Source organism: Centropristis striata, chromosome 9, assembly GCF_030273125.1.
Source record: "Centropristis striata isolate RG_2023a ecotype Rhode Island chromosome 9, C.striata_1.0, whole genome shotgun sequence".
Classification (NCBI taxonomy): Eukaryota; Metazoa; Chordata; class Actinopteri; order Perciformes; family Serranidae; genus Centropristis; species Centropristis striata.
This window is the reverse complement of record NC_081525.1, coordinates 36,854,307-36,875,817: the sequence shown is the minus strand read 5'-3', so window position 1 is coordinate 36,875,817 and position 21,511 is coordinate 36,854,307. Positions and strand designations below refer to the sequence as shown.

Sequence of the window (21,511 nt, the reverse complement as noted above, 5' to 3'; positions counted from 1 at the left end):
TTTCCGTACTCCTTCCACTGCAAGCTTACATAGCTGAATGGAAGTTAACTAGCTGAATTTAAATCATATGGATGACCTCAGTTTTTGCTCTCACAGGGAATTATTAAAATGAAAAGCACCAGAACTGTGTGCCATTGTTTGCAACACATCTGTAGTTGTTGCTTCTCTCAGTTGCTGTGACTCATCCTTTTCTCTTCTCCCCTACCCATTAACCCTATAAAGCCAAGTGTATCATATTAGATACAGTAATTTTTGAGACCTCTACATCATCAAAAACCTGATGTATACATGTGTTGAAGATAAACAAACTGAGCAACAAATTGCACAAAAATACCAGATGTAGCGAAAATGATATGCAGGTTCCACGAGTGGATCAGTCATTGCTGCATTAAAAAACTTCATATCAGCAGATGTATGATGTTGTGTTATATGGAAAAAATATGTATTTTGCATGTTTGAGGAAAAAGGAAAAGTCAAAGTCTTAATAGGTTAAAAATGTTAGGTTTTATTTGTTTTTGTTAGTTCAAGAAAAACAAACTGTGAGCAACAAATTGCACAAAAAGACCTGATGTATCAAATATGATACAAATTAGAATTCATATATGCAATTTATTTATTTTTTAAAATTCATCAGCAGGTTAATAAGCACTCGGTTTTTAAAAAAATTGAATTTTCTGGCAATTATTTCATGGCTCAGGCTTTATAGGGTTAAGACAAAACAAGATTCTCTGCTTAGCTCCAGAGATTTTCATTTTTTACATTGTTCCTGTGGAGAATACGTCTAAAGAGCTTAAATGTTGACGCAGACAGCAGTGTGACACCACATGACAATCTGGCTGTTGTTTGCTGTCTTGTCTGGAAGTGATAAATGGTAAACGTACTGTACTGTTGGTGAGTCGTGCCAAGTTCAACAAAGCCTGTGCGCACACACATACATGTGAGTTGTGGTGTCTGGCATCCAGGCCATGATGTGAGTTAATACCTAACTGTTTAGTCTTTCCACATCCATTGATTTTGGCGTCCACTGTGCCCCAAGGTGTATTAAATTCCAGTCTTACTGCAAAAACAACCTTGAAGTCTTATGAAGTGTGGTGTTCGAATCCCAGTACTGACAGGTCAAGGACTGAAGTGCCCTTGAGCAAGGCACAGCTCCCCGGAAGCAGTATTGTGCTACCCACTGCTCCTTGCATGGTGTGTTCACTTGTGTGTAAAAAAAAAGGATGGGTTAAATGCAGAGGTTGAATTTCTCCATTGTGGGATTAATAAAGTAATGTTACTCTTAAAAATTAATCAGATATGATGGCTCAAGGTCTATGTTTTACTGATGTCTGTGTAAGTGGTGGAAGAGCAACTATGTGGCTAATGAAAAATACTGAAGATGCAACAGTCAGATATTTTCATTTCCGCAGAGGTACGAGTGTTTGGGCTAACAACTGCTTTAAAAAAAAAAAGTTTAATTCGCTTCCCTCTCAGTCTGTGTTACAGCTTTTTCCTCCACTTCTCCATGCCTATACTTAATAACCCACTCATATTTGGAAACATTCTAATATGTTCTCCTGGAACATTTTTCATAATACACGCAATAAAAGACCAACATCATTGGTAATGAACCGGAATAGAAATAACAAACCAAATCAAAATGCAGATTCTTTTGTGCACTAGGGCTCACTAAAAGGTTTAATGAGTATGACATGACCAAAATGCTACAGCCTTTACAGTCACTAGATCTCAACCAAGTTGAAAGATTTTGGACCAGTGTGTAAGTCTATGCAGCACACCAAATAATACAAAAGTTCATCTTCAATCTCCATGATGTCTGCAATTATCTGTGATGCTATATGTCCTTTTGTTATGTCTGGCCATGTTTGTTTTTCTTCCTCTCTGCTGCACGTCGCACTACTCTTGCAAAAGAGATCTTAATCTTAATGCGATTACCTGGTTATATAATGGTTGTATATGTATATAAATGATTAAATATCTTGTGGAGGAAAGGTGTTCAACTCTAAAATAAAGTTCCACCGACTCAGCAAGGAGCCTTTGAGCTGTTCTGGAAGCAAGACCTATAGGGTCGGTTTCTCTTTTAATTGTCCCACGTCTATACATATATAACAGACTGCAGGACCTCAAGATTACATAAGTGTACTACTTGGACATGGTATGAACAAAGCATTTTTTGTGTTGCTACAGCTTTTATAACCTTAACTGTGTGAATCTAAACTTGGAGAGCAGGTTTGGCTCTTGCCCAGCCAGGCCACATCCTGTGGAGAGCAGCCAGCAGCAGCTCAGCCTCGCTTCCTATTGTTAGACAGGAACCAGAACACTGACAGATCCTCCCAACCGTGGACTTTTGTTTACGGATTCACCTGCAAATCTTTAAGTAAAACTAAGACCAGCTCGTACAGCATTCTTAGTTAATCTGAGAGTGTAAAAGCAAGGCCAAAGATCTCTGCAAAGCAGGAGGGTCCTCTGTAGCCCACCAGAGGGCGCTGTGAAGCAATTTTACTCCAACTGGAGAGCAACAGACAAGAAAAACACGAGGCTGTTTATTTCTTTCTGGCTCCAAGACATTGGAGTGACCCATCTGGCTGAATCTGTATCATCTTCAAAATCAGTTGGCCCTGCAAAGAACGCATAAACTTCCTTTAATGCAAGAACACTGGTTGGTTTAAGCTGCACTTTGAGTCTTGACATTTACTTCTCACTTGTTTTTTTAACTAATTACTGCTGATTTGCAAAAACCTTGATTGAGATGTTATTATCTGGGGGGGGGGGGGGGCGTATTTTACCAAGAGCAAAAAGATGAATCATGAAATAAAAGTGTGAAGGACTTTTCATAGTAAAATGATGCTTTTCAAGCAATTTACAGATGCTGCATGAAGGGCCTATTTTTTTATTTTTTTTTTACCTTTAAGGCTGGCTGTAGACATGAAAAGGCAGCACAAATATAGTAAGAGGTTCTAAGAAACATTAAAATTCACAGCAATAGATGAACAGAAGTTTTCTCCTTGACCTTAGGAACACATGTGATAATAACTCTAAATTCAAAGTTCAGCTGAGCTGTTCCCAACCATTTAGCTGTATCCCACTGCCTTCTCCAGCAGGTGGAGATGAATATATAGATCTTTACTAAACAAAGCACAGACAGCTTCTAAATGATTCCTTCTAAAGTTACTCTGTAACTATTCACAGTCACACCATGAGATTTATAGGTGGACTGGGAATAATGACACAACCTGGCAACCCACTCAGCAATGGCTAGTGGGTTGTCGGGTGACTCACAACTCAGATTTGTGCCAAATAGTTGTAAATTTGTAGAGGAAATAATTCTCATACAGTAGTAATTTGTATGAAGCTGTTTATATATTATACATACAGTATTTATAGTAAATGGTTATTTCACTTGTTTATCCTATTAATAGAGATTTTATTGTGCTTTAAACAACCCAAACTGTGTTTCCTGGAAGAATTCTACAGAAGAGTGATAACACTATCTTATATACACCTTGTGTGGAAAATTTGCAGTTTCAGTGTTCAAGATTGTTTGTCCGCAGGTTATCCTTCTCAAACCTTCAGGAAATATTGGTTGTTTCAAGGTCTTACAGTCTTGATAATGGACTGTCACTACCACCTACAGATATTTGCCATCATCCAATCAAGGTACAGTGGTGAAGGTCCCTTGAAGGAAACTTACTAATATGGTAAATTGGTCGACATTACTTGTGAACACCTTCAGATTGTGCCATTTGAAGAAAAAACACTGTGGTGGTCCCCAACCATAGGGTGAGAAGCTGGGTGTACAAAACCACTGTGTTCCTCACCTTCATATCCGCAGAGTGTTTCCCTGCCACAAAGTCTCCTTCACCCTTCAGGATTTCCTCTTGTTGGTCTGGTTTCTGCAGACTACAGCAAATATTGAACAGTTTTATCTCTTAGAGACTATGGCAGGGGTGTCAAACTCTGGCCCGCGGGCCAAATTTGTAATTTTATTTGGCCCGCGAGGCAATACCAAATTATTATATTATTGTACTATAAAAGCTGACCCGCCGGTATTATACGGCGCATTTACCACTAATACTAGATTTATTATTGTTATTTTATTTTTAAATGTATTAACCTGTTGAAAAACTTTATTTTGATATTTAAATCAGAAGGATGCAAATAGAAAATAGGCATACGATTTTGATTTAATAAATGAATGACATTGATGTGTTTTTTATTTGAAATTTGATTTTGCATGTCTGCACTATTTAGTTATATATTGTATGTTTATAAGCGTTGCTGGTTCCATATTTAATGTTAAAGCAAAACATGTTTGGTATATATTAAAAGGTTTATTTGTTCAATGTTGGCCCGCGATTTTATTCAAGTTTTAAATTTTGGCCCATTGTGTATTTGAGTTTGACACCCCTGGACTATGGTATTCTAATGGCACATTCTGATATTTTTACAGGGGAAAATAACCATAGACATGTGACGAGGGCCCCACTGCAAGGACATGGTGATGAGTAAAGTGGTCTGGAAAAGCTGGTGCATGCTAGAGGATGCTGAGTGTGGTGTTGCTGCAGTAACAGTCAGAGCTGAGGAGATGTGAATGTAATGTGAGCTGCTGGCTGTTGGACAATTACACATTTACACCTGTATTTTCCCCACACCTGCCACAACAAGCTCCTGTGCCGTCATTGTGTTTGCTGTGTAATAGGAGAGCAAGCTGAAATTGGAATCCCTCTTTTGCATTAAAAACTTCATTCTATATAGCAATTTCTATGCATCACTTGAATACTAAGGCTGTGTATGGGTAAGAAACTAGCGATACAATAGTATCATGATACAGGAGTTAAGATTTAATAATATTCCAATACCGCATACTTCTGTATACATCCACAGGGCGCCCATATGCTACTTCCTGTCTCAGTTTATTATTTAATTTTTGTCAGAGACATTTTTCTAATTAAAAATGTATAGCTTTTTACTCATCAATACTGTATCACAGTGCATAAAGTTTTGCATCCACTTTCTCACACCTCTATTGAATACTTTGTATATGTATAACTGGTAACTTATGTATAACAGTAACACTCAGGCAAAAATAAAACAACCCACACAGGTAGTTAAGTTATTGTAAAATTATATTAACAAGCAATCTTTCCTCAATTTGAAATAAAAAAATATCAGCAAATAAAGGCAACATAGGACAGATGTATATAATGCGTAATGTTCACAGGAAAAAAAAAGAAATAAAAATTCTCATCACATTTACAAGACTGCTGCTAAGTTTATAATGATGCCTACTAGAATCGGTTTAGAAAGCTTTGACTAACTGAATAACTGGGGCAATATATGTAGTCAAAGATTGTATCAAAATATAAAAAAATGTGTGGGCAGGCAAGAAGGGGGCGGGGCCAAGGGGACGACCAATGATACAGGAGGTAAGTATGAACAACCAATATGCATGAGAGATTAAAATGGGCAGCTCATTCATAGCCATTTCATCATAATCCACCAAACTGGAGATAACACAGAAGGCTACGACGATGAAGAGCACAGAGTGTTAAGCACAGACAGGTAAAGAGAATATACACCACATCTTAAAGCAGGTGTCCACATAGAGAAGAGCAGCACTAGGTAGTATGTTGTACACAGATTCTCAGCATTCATGCACTCACTTCTTATGCCGAAGTCTGGTTTCCCTTGACAGAATGCAACAGCAATACAGCCGTTTAAATTAAAACAGCCGAGAGCGCAGAATCGCATTGCTGTCAACAATAAGAGACCGAAATTGATCAAACGGGATCAATTTGACATAGTAAGAACCATCTGAGCACTTACATACCGTGAAAGGTCGTCACAATAAAAGCCGTAATCTTTCAAGTCTATTCCCCTCACAAACCTCTTTAAATAGAAGGGTGGGCATTGGGAAGGGTAGTACGTTATTTATAAAGGTGGCCACAGAGTAAAAGGCAAATTCTGAGTCCTATGTCAACTGACTTTTGTGACGCAGTATGCATGGCGATAAGTAAAATGACAAGACAAAGACTTTCCAAGCTCACAATGCATATGCACACTCTCCAGTGTTTTAAGTGACAAAAGCGGAGACATTTCCTGCACATCTTGCACCACAAAGCAATATTTAAAAAGTACAAGAGGTAAACTTCAACCCTTTTTTTTCCCTTCGCTCTAGGGTCGAGGGCACTGAGAGGGATGGGGGGAGGGGCGGGGGCTCCTGCAAAGAACATAAAACGTGTCATGTATGCATTTCAGTAGCTGGTTTTGTCACACTTTGGGTTGTGATAAATGGAGAAATTGTCCTTCATTTTTGAGCAAGGAGCAGTAGTCGTTAGCCATTTTTGATTTTTCTCTCCGATCAGCATTCTGGCGTTAGTGTGGAACCAAAATGGCGCCTGTCCCTGATTCGGTGCTGATGTGTTTGGCCGTGTCCTATAGTGAGTTCAGATCCTCGGAATGATGGCAAATAATGTCGGGTGGGGCGGAGGGGAGGTCACACACTCATCGTCATGGTTGGAGAGTACTGTGGGAGCACAAAGAGAGGAGGAGTCAAACACTTGCACACACCTTTGCCCCAATGTGTTCTGCTTGGTCAGCTAACGCTAACGCTAAGTCTCTGTGGTGCTGATGTAGTCAGTGATGTTAATATGCTGCGACTATAGTTTCTCTTTGTGGTCAACAGCGCTCTATCTCTGGCTTCATCAAATACTATTACAGTCCAGTGACGTTAGAGTAGGAGACGAACTGGCAATAAGGGAGACTCACGTTCTCGCTCTGAAAGGAGTGGAGGAAGTTTCCACTCAGCTCCCCGTCATCCCTTGGGGTCCCCGGGGGATTGCTAATGCCACTTAAATTGTTTGGGGAATTCTGGAAACAAAAGAGTTTGCGTCGTTTTTTTTAAACCATCTCAACATATTCACAATTAAGATCTTAATAAAAAAGATTCTTTGCATAGTTAAAATATTTACCTTGTTCATTCCGTCCAAATCACCAGAGCCTGAGAATGAAACAAAATGAAAAACAATGAAACAATGTTTCTATTCGATGACCAGAAGGAAGCCTGAACTTCCATATGGCATAATGGATAAAAGTATACTCGTAAATGTTTGACCTGAACATTTCTGTATTGTGTTGGTGTATTGCAGTGAGTGGTGTTACCTAGTGACCCGTTCATGTGGTGTGGTTCCATCCCAGCCATGGCTCCCAGGGGTCCGTCAGAGCCGGGGCCCATAGGGAACTGGAGGGGAAACAAGACAGCATGGACTCACTAACCACATCTCCAACCAGGTTCAAAATAAAAGTGATCAAACAACAATCGGAGTTACTTTATAGTGCATTTAATTCTTTCTGAAGTCACCCTTTTGAAAATAAATATATATATTTTCAGTGCTGTAGATAAGCAACTATACATAAGATAATCTTAAATTTCATACCATGGTATACCGTGAAACTGTATTCTGCAGCAACCCCGCACAGACTGACTGAAACAGTAGCCTACAGTATCAGATAACATTGTATAACAAGTGCATTTGTTTTGGTTCAATAAAAAAGATTTTCTGTACATTCCTGGATGGACAGTGAAACTCAGGATCAGTGGAAATGTGCTTTCTGAAAGCTGGGACACTAGTGTTGTGTAAAAGTATTTTTCATGCAGGCCAGCTCTATCTGTGTACAAGGAAGTGCTGAAGAAGCTATTTTATAAACTACAAATATTTTAAAAATTGCATTTTTTTTCTTAAGAGGATATATTTCTGTTGTAGTTTATTTTTGTGTTGTGTTGATCTGTCTTAAAGCAAATAGATTATCGCACAAGGCGTTTTTGAAAGCTTGATTCTGATTGGTTGATTGCAGTTTGCTATTGTCTGTTTGTAGTTTGTAGTTTGTAGTGGAAGCAATAAATATTTTTCACATCAATAAAATCACTTTTAAATAAATATTGTTGCATCAAATAATTGTTTTCTCTCGTAAGCAACCATGTTCTATGCAGGATAATTACAACCCGGATCCAAAAAGGTTGGGACACTGCACAAACTGTGCATAAAAACAGAATACATTAAAGTGAGAATGAGTATATAAATTTACAAAAAAACAGTTTTTTGCACTGTATTCAACTGAAAACGGGTCACAATGGATTTGCAAATCATTGCATTCTGCATTACGTTTTTCATTGTCCCAACTTTATTGGAAGTGAGCGAGTCGGTATTTCAAATCCTTCAGGGTGATTCAAGACCCTCTGCCCTGCACCACCCTGTCAGGGATTACTTATTAATCTACTTATATTTTATGTTTTACAGTGAGAAAGATACATTACTAGATCATATATTGCAGTTTTGTGTTATGGGACAGTATTAAGTAATATTTCATTTCAAACCAGGTTCAGTAACATTATCATCAGCCATAGAACAATTTCAGTGATTTGATAATGCTTCAAAGTAAGAGTAGAAAAATCCTCATCACTATCCAACCAGCCACAAGCTGTTATTCCAAAGAACTGAGTTGATCTGGTCGAGAGTTCAGGTGTTTAGTTAATGGTACAAGCTTTTCATAACGACCAGTGGAGCTCACAACACACTGTTTACCTCAGCCACTTAATTGTTGTCCTCTTACAACCACTCTTTCACTAAGTGACCCCCATCACATTCACTGGCCTGACCCTGATGTCTAGGTGTGTTGTTAAACACATCGACACAGGATAGATGGTGTGCATGGTGCAAAAGGGATTTATGTAATTTTGTAGTTAGCAGGATAAGAAAATAATCTTTATCAGTGTCTTCAAATGTATGCTTACTGCACTGGTAGTATTGTTCCTTAATTCTAGGATTACAATATCTATGTTTCATGCAGAATTAAGAGAATAGTGAAACAGAACTTACATTATTTCGGTTGCCGGGTCCAGTGTTGATCATGGTGTACAAATTGTCACCAGAGTTGTTTGAGTCTGAAAAAGGTGCAAACATGCATACATAATTAATACTGGATAGTGAATGAAAGGGGTAATGATTAACAGCTTGGGTCAGGGAAGCACTAACCTGCAGGGCTGGGCATGATGGGAGTTCCTGGGGGCCCTCCCCCTCCAGAAGCACCCTATGGAGAATAAACACATTCACATGTCAAATCCTGTCTTCCAAATGTAATTTTTCTAAGCTGAAATAAAAAAAAAATGCATATAATATGTGCAGGTAAAGATGTGTTCTCACCCCGTATGCACCAGGAGAGGGTGATGAGTAAGGCATCTGAAAGCAGAAACACAAACATTACAGACCAGAAATGGATGAGTGCAAACCTTTTCTATACCTCAAAATATCATCATTCATCATTTGATCATCCTAATACCATTATAGCGGCCTGTCCAACTGTCCGTGGAAACCGGGACACATAATACTACAATTATATCCATGACTAGAACCTTGGAGCGCATTAGACCGCGGCAGCTCTGAGAGGAGTTCTGACTGCAATCTGAAGCAGCATTTTTCTTGGTGTTTGTGCATTAGTACTCACTGAGTTGGCGTTGTTGGGATTGGGCCATGGCCGACCAGTCCCTGGGCCCCTAGATGGCAAGAAAAATATACATTTTAGTTAGATAATGCATTAAGGCTGGAAGACTGGAAGTGTGAGATTATATTTACAACAACGACAAAAAAAAAAAAAAAAAAAAAGAGGCTCACATGTTCACTCCTGGCATACCGGGCCCCATGGCATTGTGTGGAGGTCTCATCCCACCACCGAAGTTCTGAGAAGAATAAAACTCAGTCTGTGAGAACTGATGTTAAACAACAGGGTACAGTAATAAGTCAAACATCCATGCAAACCACTGAACCACCAAAATAACTTTGGTTTGCATTAAGTTGGTACAAAATGTACAAAAAACATTTTACAAATCATTCTACAATATATTCAACAGCCTACCTGAGGGCCGGGCCCCATCGGTCCCATGCCTCGAGGGCCGCTCATTCTCTGCATTGGCCCCAAGTTAGGATGGCCTGGAAGGAAAAAAGAAAATTTATGTGAAGTAATAAGCCAAGAAATAATTTCTCCTTTGCATGTGTAGTATGTAGTTTAAAGGAACATTTCACCCCCCAAAATGACATTTGTATTTCAGTAACTATCTTCGTGTAACCTTTAATTCTTAAAGAAAACGTTTGTTTTCTCACTTGCCTCGACAGTGAACAAATTAGTCCAAAGCCAAAAGTCAAGTGCAAGCACAAGTTTGAGACAGTTTTGGCAGTAGTTTTATAAATAGCGAGGTTTAAGTGAAACCTGTTTGGGAAGGACTGAGCATAACATCGTGAAATGGATTGTAGTGCCCTAATTGTAATCCTTTGTAAATGTTTGTTGTGGTAGAGTTTTGCTGCACTGCCGCAGGCATCGTCAGGCTAATTTGCAAACCTCTCTGGTTATTTCTGAATTTCCAAAGGGCACAGACCAAAATGCCTCTGGATAGACTTAGACCCAGTCAGAGCAAGAAAGCACAAATCTAATCTACATGTAATCTACAATGGACAACAAAATGTGTGACATAGCGCAGTGACAATGCCATTCGGGTCAGTGATTGGTCTGTTTCAAAGCAGGAAGTACAGGGTGGCCTGGGCGCAGACTCAAATAACAGCTAACCGGAACACTAAACCATGTTTCTGAAAACATTTTAAGAGAGAAAAGCAAATGCAGAATCTTGTTCCTTATTTGATCAGGGCTGCCTAGTGTAGCAGTTTGCTCTGGACGTCAGTCATCGTATCAAAGACACAAACAAGAACTCAGCAGATTTGTCTGGTTCCCAGATTATACTTCCCCCATTTAATCAAATGAATAGACTTTTCTCCATTTTTGGATTCTTTGTTTACCTCAGAGAAATGCAAGAAAAGCAACAATTCAAGGTAACAAGTTCTAAGTAATCAAAATACTAAGTCACACCTTGTGGCCGTGTTGGGTCCATGTTGGGCAGCATGGGATGAGGACCGGGTCCTCCGCCTGGTGGCTATAAGGGGATAAAACACAAAGACTCAATGAAGCTGCAGTTTTAAATGTGCTATCTGCATCTATTGTGTGTGCGCATCTGTGTATGTGCTCTACCTGGTTGGCCATCCTGATGGGGGGACCTCTTGGCCCTCCAGCGAAGCGAGGCGACATGAAGGACTACAACAGAAACAACATTGGCCCATGAGATTTAAATAAAGGGTCACATGTGACATAAATGTACTACTATTCAAATTTCTCTATCAGTTGTTTGTGTGAATATTGAAAGCAGCATAAAGCATTAAGCTGAGACGGATGCCAAAGCATGAAGCATCAGCACTGAAGACCAGCGTTCCCAAATGACCGCATATAGCAAAAACAGAAAAAAAAAGAGAGAAAGAGGGAGAGGGAGCATTACCTGACTGTGAGGTCCCATCATACTGTTAGGGGGAGGAGGCTGAGGGTGAGGAGAGCCCTGGGGACCCGGAGGACCCTGTGGCATTGCACAAAATAAAGAGGCAAGGAGGAAGACAGAGAAGAGGGGGGGGGTGATGAGATGAAGAGAAAAAGAGGGGGCGAGAAACAGAAGTGACAAAAGGGGCAGAGAGAGATGCAGGGTTACTGCAGGGCAGAGGCAAGTTGGAGTGCAAGAACTAAAGTGTGCCGCAAAAAAATGTACAAAAATAAGACGCTCGATTTCATGTACCAAACACAGTAAAAGAGAGAGACTGAGCAGTGAAGAGCAAGCGAATGACTTAGCCTTGAATGAGAGAAAGGAGACAGAGAGATGGAGAGGATGTGTGCTCTTTTGCCTGTCAGTCAAGTCATCAAGAAGCCTGCTGCATGCAGCATGTTATCAGTGCTAATTTCCCTGAATTAACAGTGTCAATTAAGCTCTATGCAATTAGCTTTATAACAACACTAAACACCGGCACTGTGTCGCTAATGTTGCTGATCTGACAGAGAGTGAGGGGTCTAATTGAGCCTCCTCCAATGGATTCTGATATGGAAAGTACAAGTGTGTGTGCGTTCATGTATCAATGTCAAAATGCCTTTCCTGATATTAACGTGATAACATAATCAGTCACGCCTTTGTGGCTTCTAGTACATAATAAGCTGGTGGGTTTGAGTTTGGTCTAGTGGAGGCAGAGCAACATTGCAATTTTATGTCACCTCTTAGAGGCAGTTCCACACAGTTGCCTGCCAAGAGTTTATCCTCATGAGATATTGATTTACAGTAGGTGCTGCACCTTTCGATTTCTCCATTAGGGAAAATGGCCAGGCCACGCCTGCCTGTTTACAGCACTGGAGGGTCTCAGGCAGACAGAACGTCTATGATGTTTACTACAAGTTCACTGAGCAGAGCGGAGCAAAACAAAAGACAAAGGCAGAATATACACCGATGTAGAGACTGACAGCTTCAGAGATAAACAAAGCTGGAGCATTAAAATCTTCTTCCATCCACAAAATATTCATTTTGATATTGATTATGAAGTGATTCATCAAGTGAAATCATGTGTAAAAGTTACAATTTCAGATTTTGAAATTAAACATGGTCAAAGTTTTAAATAATGTAGTAAATGTATGTGAAAGTAATTCCTGTGAGCAAAAACGTCTTTGGACGTCTATGTATAAGGATCAGCTCCGGGCACATTTCTGCAGTGATTCTATTACATACAGTGCTACATGTAGCTACATGTCAACATCACAGAAACCTGTAATTTTGGTTACCAATGTGGTTAATATCTCCCCAGTTCTGGATCACATTCCTGTTTTATTGTTCCGTTTTTTATTGTAGAATTTGCACAGTAGAAAGTGCTGCTATGATGCTGACCAATCAGAGCAGAGTGGGCTTTTTGGAGGAGGGCCTTTTACAAAAAAAGACGTTTTACATAAATACATGGCCAAAATGATCATATCTATTTGATCAAATAATCATCTAGGGATATTCTCAAGAGCTTTAAATGATTCCTTGACCCAGAAAATGTATTTTTTGACACCAAGATTGACATTTTAAGTGGCTTGGAAGATATACTGGTTCTCATAGACTTTATATGGGTGCCATATCCGTTCCGGAATCTTGATGAAGTGGCTCCTACCAAAAATTGAAACCTATGGTCATAGAGAGCATGTGGAAAAAATTTGGTGCTTTTGTCCAGCGTGTCCCCATTCTTCTCAAATCTGGTCCTAAGCCGCCTGACTATAAAGACACAGGTGCTATAACAGAGCGCCTCAGAAAGAGGGTGAATATTGGTGCAGCAGCCAGGGGCATTATGAGAAAAATAAAGTGTTTCTTTAACATTGCAGCATGTAAACATTTTCCATTAGAAACCCAGAAAACAAATGTAATCCTGAAAATGAGCATTATATGTCCCCTTGTATGCCTAACAGTAACAGACAGTATCAGTGTGGTGATTGGCTGACCTGGAAAAAGCCAGGTGGCATGGGTCCTCCAGGCATGCCTTCACCAGGGGGCATCCCTCCCATCACAGGACTGGGGGCTGCTGCTGCACTCTAAGGAAAAGAAAGACAACAGCAACATTACAAGCGCTCAATGCCCTGCACATGATAAGAGCAGCCAAGAGAAACTGCAATCTCAGTACACACCTGGAACTTTAACATGCAGAGAAAATTTTATTGTTGCAAATCTAATTTCTCCCGCCATGACCGAGGTCTTTGGCACAGCTGGCCACAGGAGGAGCACATCTGAGCAATCAGATATTCTGCTGGACTAATTCAGTGATCAGGGTGCCAGTCCACGGATCCTGGCAGGTTTCAATCTCCCAGACAAATGGGAGGAACTACGGTCAAATATTATAGTGTTTCTTGAGTTTTAAAACAATTGATAGGCAGGCTATATGAAGAATGACTTCAACAACGCATGTAGATTTATAACAGTAAAGTAGGCTGCTATTGCATATACATTATATTCCAGATAAGTCCCTTCAATAGACTTGTGTATATTAATGTTATTTTAAAAATTAATTACGCAAAGCTACGTTCAATGCATTTCCTTCAGCCCGAGGGCTGAAATAAAAACAATAAAACAGAATTAAAAAATAATTTGCAAACAAACAAGATGATATATGTTTATGACTTATCTGGCTCATAATGTTTTAATTAGGGCGTGCCATTGCTGACTTGACTCTGGTAAAATAAAAACATAATAAAAACTCTCATCATGACTAGAGACATATAAATATGTTGGATTTCAGCACATTTTCCTGGTAATAAAAAAAGATAATTACCGGACAACGTAAACCCTTTCATTGATGCTGGATAAACCTGTTGGCTGTCGATCTGAATGAGTTAATGTGTATTATGTGGCCAGGATCATTATCCTTGTCCAGACTTAATTAAATTAAAGATTAAATTCCAAGTAATTGCTGTTTAAACATCCTTAACACACCCTTGACTCATCTAAAAAAGAGACAGAAACCAACATGTTCTGTAGAAGCACATCATTTGTGGGTCTACAGTATGAAAGCGGTGTTAATGGGGTCCTGCTGATCCAGGATCCAGTGGATCAGATAAGTATCAGTGGGATTCACTGAGTCAGTGGCTCCAAAGTGCTGCTACACAGCAGGGGCTCGCTGGGCCGATTTCCTGCTCAAACCGCAGCCCTAATTCACTAATGTGCCATTTGCTTCGGTCACACGCTCCTAATTGACTGAGTTTTTCTTCCCTGTAGCTGAGGCAATCTGAGATGAGCTAATGTCTTCAGAGCTGTGGGGTTTGGCTTCCAACAAACAGCTACAGAATGAGGGAAGCTTGTTCAGTCCAGTTTCTTAGTGCGTAGGTAACTCCTGTTATTTTGTACATCTACGCAAACAAGCAATGATTACTACAAGGATGGATGTACGAGCACCCACACACAAACACTGTTCAGAGCTCTACAGACATCACTGGTCAATAGCCAACACACTCCCTTGTATCGACTGCTTCTTTCCTAATTATATCTGCTCAGGCTGCCACTGCAGGGCCACTGTGAAATACCTCAGCAGGGAGAGAAGTGAGGCCACAGAGAGAAGTCACGTCTCATCAGGCCCGAACACCGCTGGGACACAGACGCAGAGACACAGAAAGCCTGCACTGGGCATCAAGATTTAACTGAAATATATGCTGCTATGTAATGTGTTTGAGAAGACATTTCTGGAGTTTTTTGCACTGCATGTAGTTCCTCACTCATCGACTCATTGACCAGATTTGGTAAATCTGTGTATGAATAAATTAAGACACAAATGTCTCACAACACATACTTTTAGACCTGCAATGACTCAGACACATTCACAGCCTGCTGAGCACTTAAAAAAACAGCTCAAATACCCAGAAAACCATAAAACTTGGTCCCTCCAAGGTGCAAGCAGCATGTACATGTTTGGTGACCTGGCTGGTTTGTGATCCTATTTTTTTTAAGAAACTCGCTCAGTGATGACAATTCTTATTTAGTTTTACTTTGCACCCCAGACTTATATTTGGATGAATCTGTAGGGCCACTTTAATAAATGTAATAAATATTGATGACACAGATGTCTTTCTGCTTATTTTATGTCAAACCATGGACATACAACAGTTGAAGAGCACAGACTTCTGCCAAGACCATGCTCTATCTCACAACGGTAACAAAAGTGAAAAATAATTTGTGTATCCTCCCTGTGATTTGGATCTACACCAGATTCTAATAGGTTCTTCCTTTCTCCATGCTACACCCTTCCACAAAATTTCCTGATGAGGCCAGCAGTTTTTCCGTAATCCTGCTGAAAATCAGACAAACAAACCAACAAGCTGAACGAAGACATAACATCAGTGGCGGAGGTAACTATCCAAACACACACCGATACAAAAATGGGATACAAAAAGATGCCCATGATCATGGTAAAAGCAATATTATGTCCAGGAGATGCAACACTCTCTTAACCCATTGAAGCCTGGAAAACGTATACGTCGTTTTGTAGTATTTGTAAAAGCTCTCAAATACCTTTTTAAATTTCATTTCTATCTGCTACAGAGGCTGAAAGATCTATTATTTAGTAGAAGAGCTGACACTTTTTTTTCCAGAATTTTCCAGAATTTCCAGAAATTTAGAGGCTTATTTTAAAATCGCCCAGCGATTTTTCAGGCCTCAATGGGTTAAGACCAAATAAAGCATTGCAAATCAAATTTTCTCAGCATCCCCCACTGTCAGACTCTGCACCAGAGTTGTGATATTTCTCAAGTAGAACCAGTGCATCAATTATGCCGTTTTCCACCGTGTCCAGTCATCCAGTCCATTTAGTCACTAGGTTTCTTATCACTACCTGACATGTGGTAACATTTATGTTGACGACCACATGACTAGTGACCTACGTCTTTATATACTGCTGTATTCATCAGACCTTTATAGGGGCATTATGAAGGCCAGAAACCGCAATGCGTTAGTCCAAAAATGAAGTTGTTCTTCTGTATATTAAAAGAGTTGCTGGAGTTTTAAATCTTAACATTGTTCCCTTCTCGAGTACTTGGGAAACCCTCACCTGCTTCTAATATATAAAACATTGGCCGTGTATAAAGTATCTCCATCATCCATTAAATCACAGAAATTGACAAAAATATTTGAAAGCATTTTCAATTAATCAAACTCTTTTCATCAAATGATCATAAAATATCTCATGTAATCCAAACCACCCCTTTTAATAGCCCATTCTTGAAATTAGGCCTGAAAGCTGTATTTAAAAAGGCATCAAGTCATAAATCATTGTCAATAATCAACATAGCTTGGTAGATGTGCAAAACTGAAAAGCAACATGGACTGAAGGTTCCCAGAAATGTTATGTTAAATCTTTATCGTATCTTTCTAAAGCCCACAGCTGTGCCTGCTGGACGGTCCCAAACAGCCTGATGCTGCTTTTAGTCTAAGCGAAACGCGTCTGTCCACAGACTCTCTGGTACAGGAAAGGGGCAGATGTCTCAGCCCTGCCCCGGGCTATGAGGCTCTTGTCTGGGGCCTTCCATACAACTTCCCAGGGGACCTCTTTCAAGACAGACTATCCCCCACCCACCATGATTCAGCGTGTACGTGTGTGTGTGCTTAAGAGTACACGAGAAATCCCAGCCAAACAAATTTCCCCTGAATTCTTGAATCAGTGAAGGAGGTTACAAAAGGCCAGAGTGCCGGCGGATGTGCTTGTGCTCTCTTTACAAAAACAAAGAGAGAGGGGGACATATAGGGGGGAGAGAGAGAGAGAAAGAGAGAGAGAGAGAGCGGGGTGAAGATGACCAAGAGGTTGACTGAGGTAACCACGAAAAACAATGTATACACAGAGAGAGACACTAACAGAAAGAAAAAAAAAATGGAGAAAAAGGAGAAATGATTTGGGGGGTTGGGCTGTAGCACGGACCACCCAACATCCAGCTCCTGACCTAGCGTGCTCTTAACAGCCTCACTTCTTCCACTGGAACCAACGCTCAAAAGAAACCAGCCCCTATGTTTAGCTTGTAAATGTTTAACCATCAATCAACATCATAAAACTGACTCTGGATGCTCTCCCTCTCTCGCTACTTCTACCAGGTCCCTTCCACTTCTCATCTCCCTCCTCTCTTCCTCCCCAACCCCCTCCTCTTTTTATTCCCTCAGCTCCTCTGCGGTGGTGGATGCTGGGCATATGCCACAGTGCCACTCCCCTTTTCCTTTTTCCAATCTGCTCCTCAGCTCCGTGACAGCCATCAATCAGCTGCTGACGCCATGGCGATAGGGCCCCTCGGGGGAGCGTTCGTCAAGCCCAGTGTGAATACGCCAGGGGGTTTATGAGCGCTGGCGGCTAACAGAGCAGCGCTCACCTCCCCCACACCTAGACAAAGACTAGGGTCCAAGGACTTGTACTGTCCACACACACATATACACACACTTGCCTGACCCCTAACATCTACAAATGAACACAAGGAGAGCCAACATCAGAGCGAAGGGCAACCACAAGATGTCGGGGAGAGCCAACCACACAGAAACTCTCAGAGCTCCCCGTCACAGCAGCAGCACGCTGCCCAGACTGACGTTTCACTTTTCCCTCATTTGCTTAATGTTTTCCATGTTATGAAAATTGTCTCCATCAAACCACCAGCGCCAATCTAAAACTGTGTTGTTTAATCATTCAAACCCAGGAGGTTTCCTTGTTATAAGACAAGGGAAATTGCTAAATAATATAATAAGAAATGAGCACCGTCGCTTTTAACCCCTTTCCTAAAACACAGAAGAATACGAAGAATACGAACCTCAAAGTCGGAAAAGATTATTATTTTTATAGCCCAGCAGTTATATCAGTTGACTGATATTGGCCAATCAAAGGCCATATAGGTGTATCTGCTTTCCGATATGTGCTGTTATGAAAACTTTTTTTACCCAATACATAATGCAGAAAATGTTGCTTAGTGTGATTTAAAATGGTGTTGGATATTCTTTTTTTTTTTTTTTTTTTTTTTTAATGGTCAACAATTCACAGAGACTAAACATTTATTTCCATTTATTCTTCATTTTCCCAGTTATCATTTATATAACTGGCTCATAATATAATACATTGTTTGTATAGATTATTTGCAGAGTGGTGAAAAATTGGTGCACAATTCACATAAAAAAGGTCTAATTTAATTCCAGCTTTAATACTTGCAATATCGGCCGCCATACCGGTTATCAATGAATTTTCCCCCTCTGAAATCAGTGTCGGCCTCGTTCCCAAAAATCCTATTTCAGTTGGGCTCCAAATAATAAAAGAAATGGGCTCTGTTCTTTTCCTATAAACACAGGATTTTAAGAATACAAACCCTCAAGTTGGAAAAGATTACCCCCCCCCCCAAAAAAAAGCTGAAATCTGTGAACCTTTTCTATAATTTAAGATAAAATTACAAAATACAAAACATCCAATCCAAGCAACCAACCAAAAATCAAAGGTTTTGCATTCAGTTATCATGAAGTAAGCTCTGTGTATTAAGGCTGGTTTCAAACAGAAACAAACACACTCCTTTGTCTGCACGAGTTTGAATAATAAGGGACGTGGTTATTGAAAAGGGCAGAGCCACGTTGTAGCCGCTCTCCTCGCTCCCAGGTCACCTGCCAGATCAGGAGGCATGTTACCCTGACAACCCTATCTGACAAGAGCAGGACCAACGTCTCCGTTTTAACCCCTTCCTGTCTGATATCACTACCCTACCTACAAGTTGGGCAGTATATCAGTCATTCTCGGCTGTGCTGATACAGCAAAACTTGAATAGTTTTTTTTACATTTCAAACACAATGATGAGTACAGCAGTAGCCTCTCACCAGCAGTTCACACTTTCTTTGATCCTCAACAAGGTTCTTTTTAAATGCTGACTCAAACCGAGAAACAATGTATCACAAGAAACAAAAGCACCACCTCTAGAAAGGCACGTTTATCAAGATGCAAAACAGCTATACCATGCAAATATTTAAGTGCTACCATGCTCTACCGAACGATGTACTTGTCCTGAGCGATATTTAATAGATTCTGGATTTGACGTTGCTTTAGTGTTCTCCAGTTTCATTTTCATTAGGATTATGTCGCTGCAGATAATATGTTTTACTATATGCTTGAGCTACCACACATCAGGGCAGCTGGAGGTCTTCAGACAAGCTGTGTGACTAAAGTCTGGGAAGTTGTGCAGAAGACACAGCAGTTTCTTTTTCGTCTTCACAGCTGAGGCAGGGAGCTTGAGCGTGGCGTGGATAGGGGGAGAGCGCTCGACAGGACATGCTGACATCAGCATCATTTTCCCAGAAGCCTATAAAGCTCACTGTTGGGCGCATCATTCGACCCACCGACAGGGCAAGATGACCAATCGTAAATTCAGCAGGAGAAAAAAAGATACTGTCCCAAAAATGCATTAGGTAGTTAAACACAGCTTTCAAGGTGCAGTGGGGGAGACAAAATGACTCCACACTCTCAGGAAAACGACCAAGATATATTGAAGATGCAGAAGAAAAAAAAGCAGAAATGATTTAAAGGTGAGTCACAATACCCTTAAGCCATGTCACTCCTGAAAGGGATTGTGGGAGATTTTGTCAGGACTCAAGTGTTGACAGAGATTATGAGCACTTTGCTCTGATAGCAACAAAAAAATAAATAATCTGATTTATTGCACAACCTGAGTTGGAGGCGTATTATTTTTACACCACTTCTTATCCTTGAGAGCAAACTTGTTGTCTTCTTTAAAAGAAGACAGAGCAATATGCGCAACAGTTACCATGTAAGCACTACTCACGTAATCATGGAAGGCTTTTGCTTCGCTGGAGTGGTCACATGTCTCTCTCCTCTCTGGTGCAGCACAATACAAGTCCCAGAATACACTGTGGACAAGACAGGTCATGAAGCAAACAGAACCACACAAACAACCCCTGGACATGTTTACAGGGAGATGAGGACATTAACACTTACCACCACCAGGAATGTAGGAATCCAGGGGGTTCTCCGAGTGTTATGTTTTTCTCCCATCGTATCTAGGAGAGGGGAATTTCAAAAATCATCCATGTGAGTTGATTAAAAAATGTAAAAGAACACATGCAGTACACTGATATGAAAGTGTTTAAATATATAAAAGGACATTATAGTAACTTTTTATCCCAAATTTCACATACCTCTGATAAAAATGTCTGTGCAGACTTCTGTGCTCCTATGTGCAACAAATACTCATACACGTACAGAGCCAACCTGTTTGGAAAAAAAAAACATAATGTTAGGTTTAAATTGACAAACATGACCAAAATTAAAACAGCAGATTAAATCTTGAACGGGCACACTAGAGTGACTCGAGTCGGGTACAGGCCCTGTGAACAATGGCTGCCAAATAGCCAAGCCAAAAAATAAATAAATGGGGACTGTGCAACTAAGCCAAAACCTAAGTAAAAAAAATCACTTCTCTGAGGAAATAAAGTGCTAAAGCAACAGTATCATTCAACGTCGTGTTGTGAGACGCACAAAAGAAACACAGCAGCTGCCTGCTGTGTATTAGCTAAGGTACAGTATCCTGGTGGCACTGATGGGGCTGAGGGAAATAAAAACGGAGCCTTATCCAGAGCGCAACAGAGAAAACAATGTACTGTTATTGTTTTCTCCTCTCCGTGCTCTCCACTCAACAACCGCAAAAATTCGAGAGCACAGCCGGTTAAAACGCAACCGAACTGAAGTCGGAATCGTTGGGTAAGAGGTGCAAAGACACGGTAAAAAGCCAAAGATAGCAGAAACACAGCTCAGGGGAGGAATGGCGAGCAGACAAGGCGGTTCATTCAATTCAGTTCTCGGTAGGAGGAAATCGCCTCCTGCTAGCCCGTCCAGCGAACAACAGAGAGCAAGAGGGAACAACTTGCGAGGCAGAAAATACACAAAAATTAACGTTTCTGGTCTTACTTTTCTCGTGCTTGGCCGTCCGACGGCACCGGGGTGCCTTTGCCTTTGGGGAACATTGTTTTGTGTGGGAGGACGACCGCCTTCTCTTGCTTTTTTTCGCTATTTCATCTGTCAGATCATCGCGGCCGCGACCCTCTCACACTCCAACCGCACTCCTCCTCAACCGAGCC

General features: G+C 40.5%; 1 protein-coding gene across 2 annotated transcripts; it reads right to left on the bottom strand.

The window, feature by feature from the left end:
* Window positions 1–5,108: 5,108 nt before the first annotated feature.
* On the bottom strand, window positions 5,109–21,503 carry ssbp3b (single stranded DNA binding protein 3b). Of its 2 annotated transcripts, XM_059340630.1 has the most exons (18): window positions 21,342–21,503; window positions 20,573–20,645; window positions 20,373–20,434; window positions 20,200–20,284; window positions 13,378–13,467; window positions 11,372–11,446; window positions 11,071–11,133; window positions 10,912–10,975; window positions 9,910–9,983; window positions 9,669–9,733; window positions 9,502–9,550; window positions 9,201–9,236; window positions 9,033–9,087; window positions 8,877–8,941; window positions 7,162–7,240; window positions 6,972–7,000; window positions 6,769–6,870; window positions 5,109–6,526 (listed from the first exon to the last, which is right to left on the bottom strand). In XM_059340630.1, the coding sequence occupies exons 1-18, from the start codon at window positions 21,395–21,397 to the stop codon at window positions 6,497–6,499; spliced, it is 1,152 nt and encodes a 383-aa protein (XP_059196613.1). In that variant the 5' UTR covers window positions 21,398–21,503; the 3' UTR covers window positions 5,109–6,496. The 2 variants fall into 2 exon arrangements, with proteins under 2 accessions (XP_059196613.1, XP_059196614.1); XM_059340631.1 differs by lacking the exon at window positions 11,372–11,446.
* Between the last annotated feature and the right edge of the window lie 8 nt (window positions 21,504–21,511).

Coding starts and splice junctions, on each gene's coding strand:
- ssbp3b (XM_059340630.1), bottom strand. CDS start 21,397: ATGTTCCCCAAAGGCAAAGGCACCCCGGTGCCGTCGGACGGCCAAGCA. Junction 9,984..10,911: donor GGACCCAACACGGCCACAAG/GTGTGACTTAGT, acceptor TTTTCCTTCCAG/GCCATCCTAACTTGGGGCCA. Junction 7,241..8,876: donor GACCCGGCAACCGAAATAAT/GTAAGTTCTGTT, acceptor TTTCCCCTCCAG/TTCCCTATGGGCCCCGGCTC.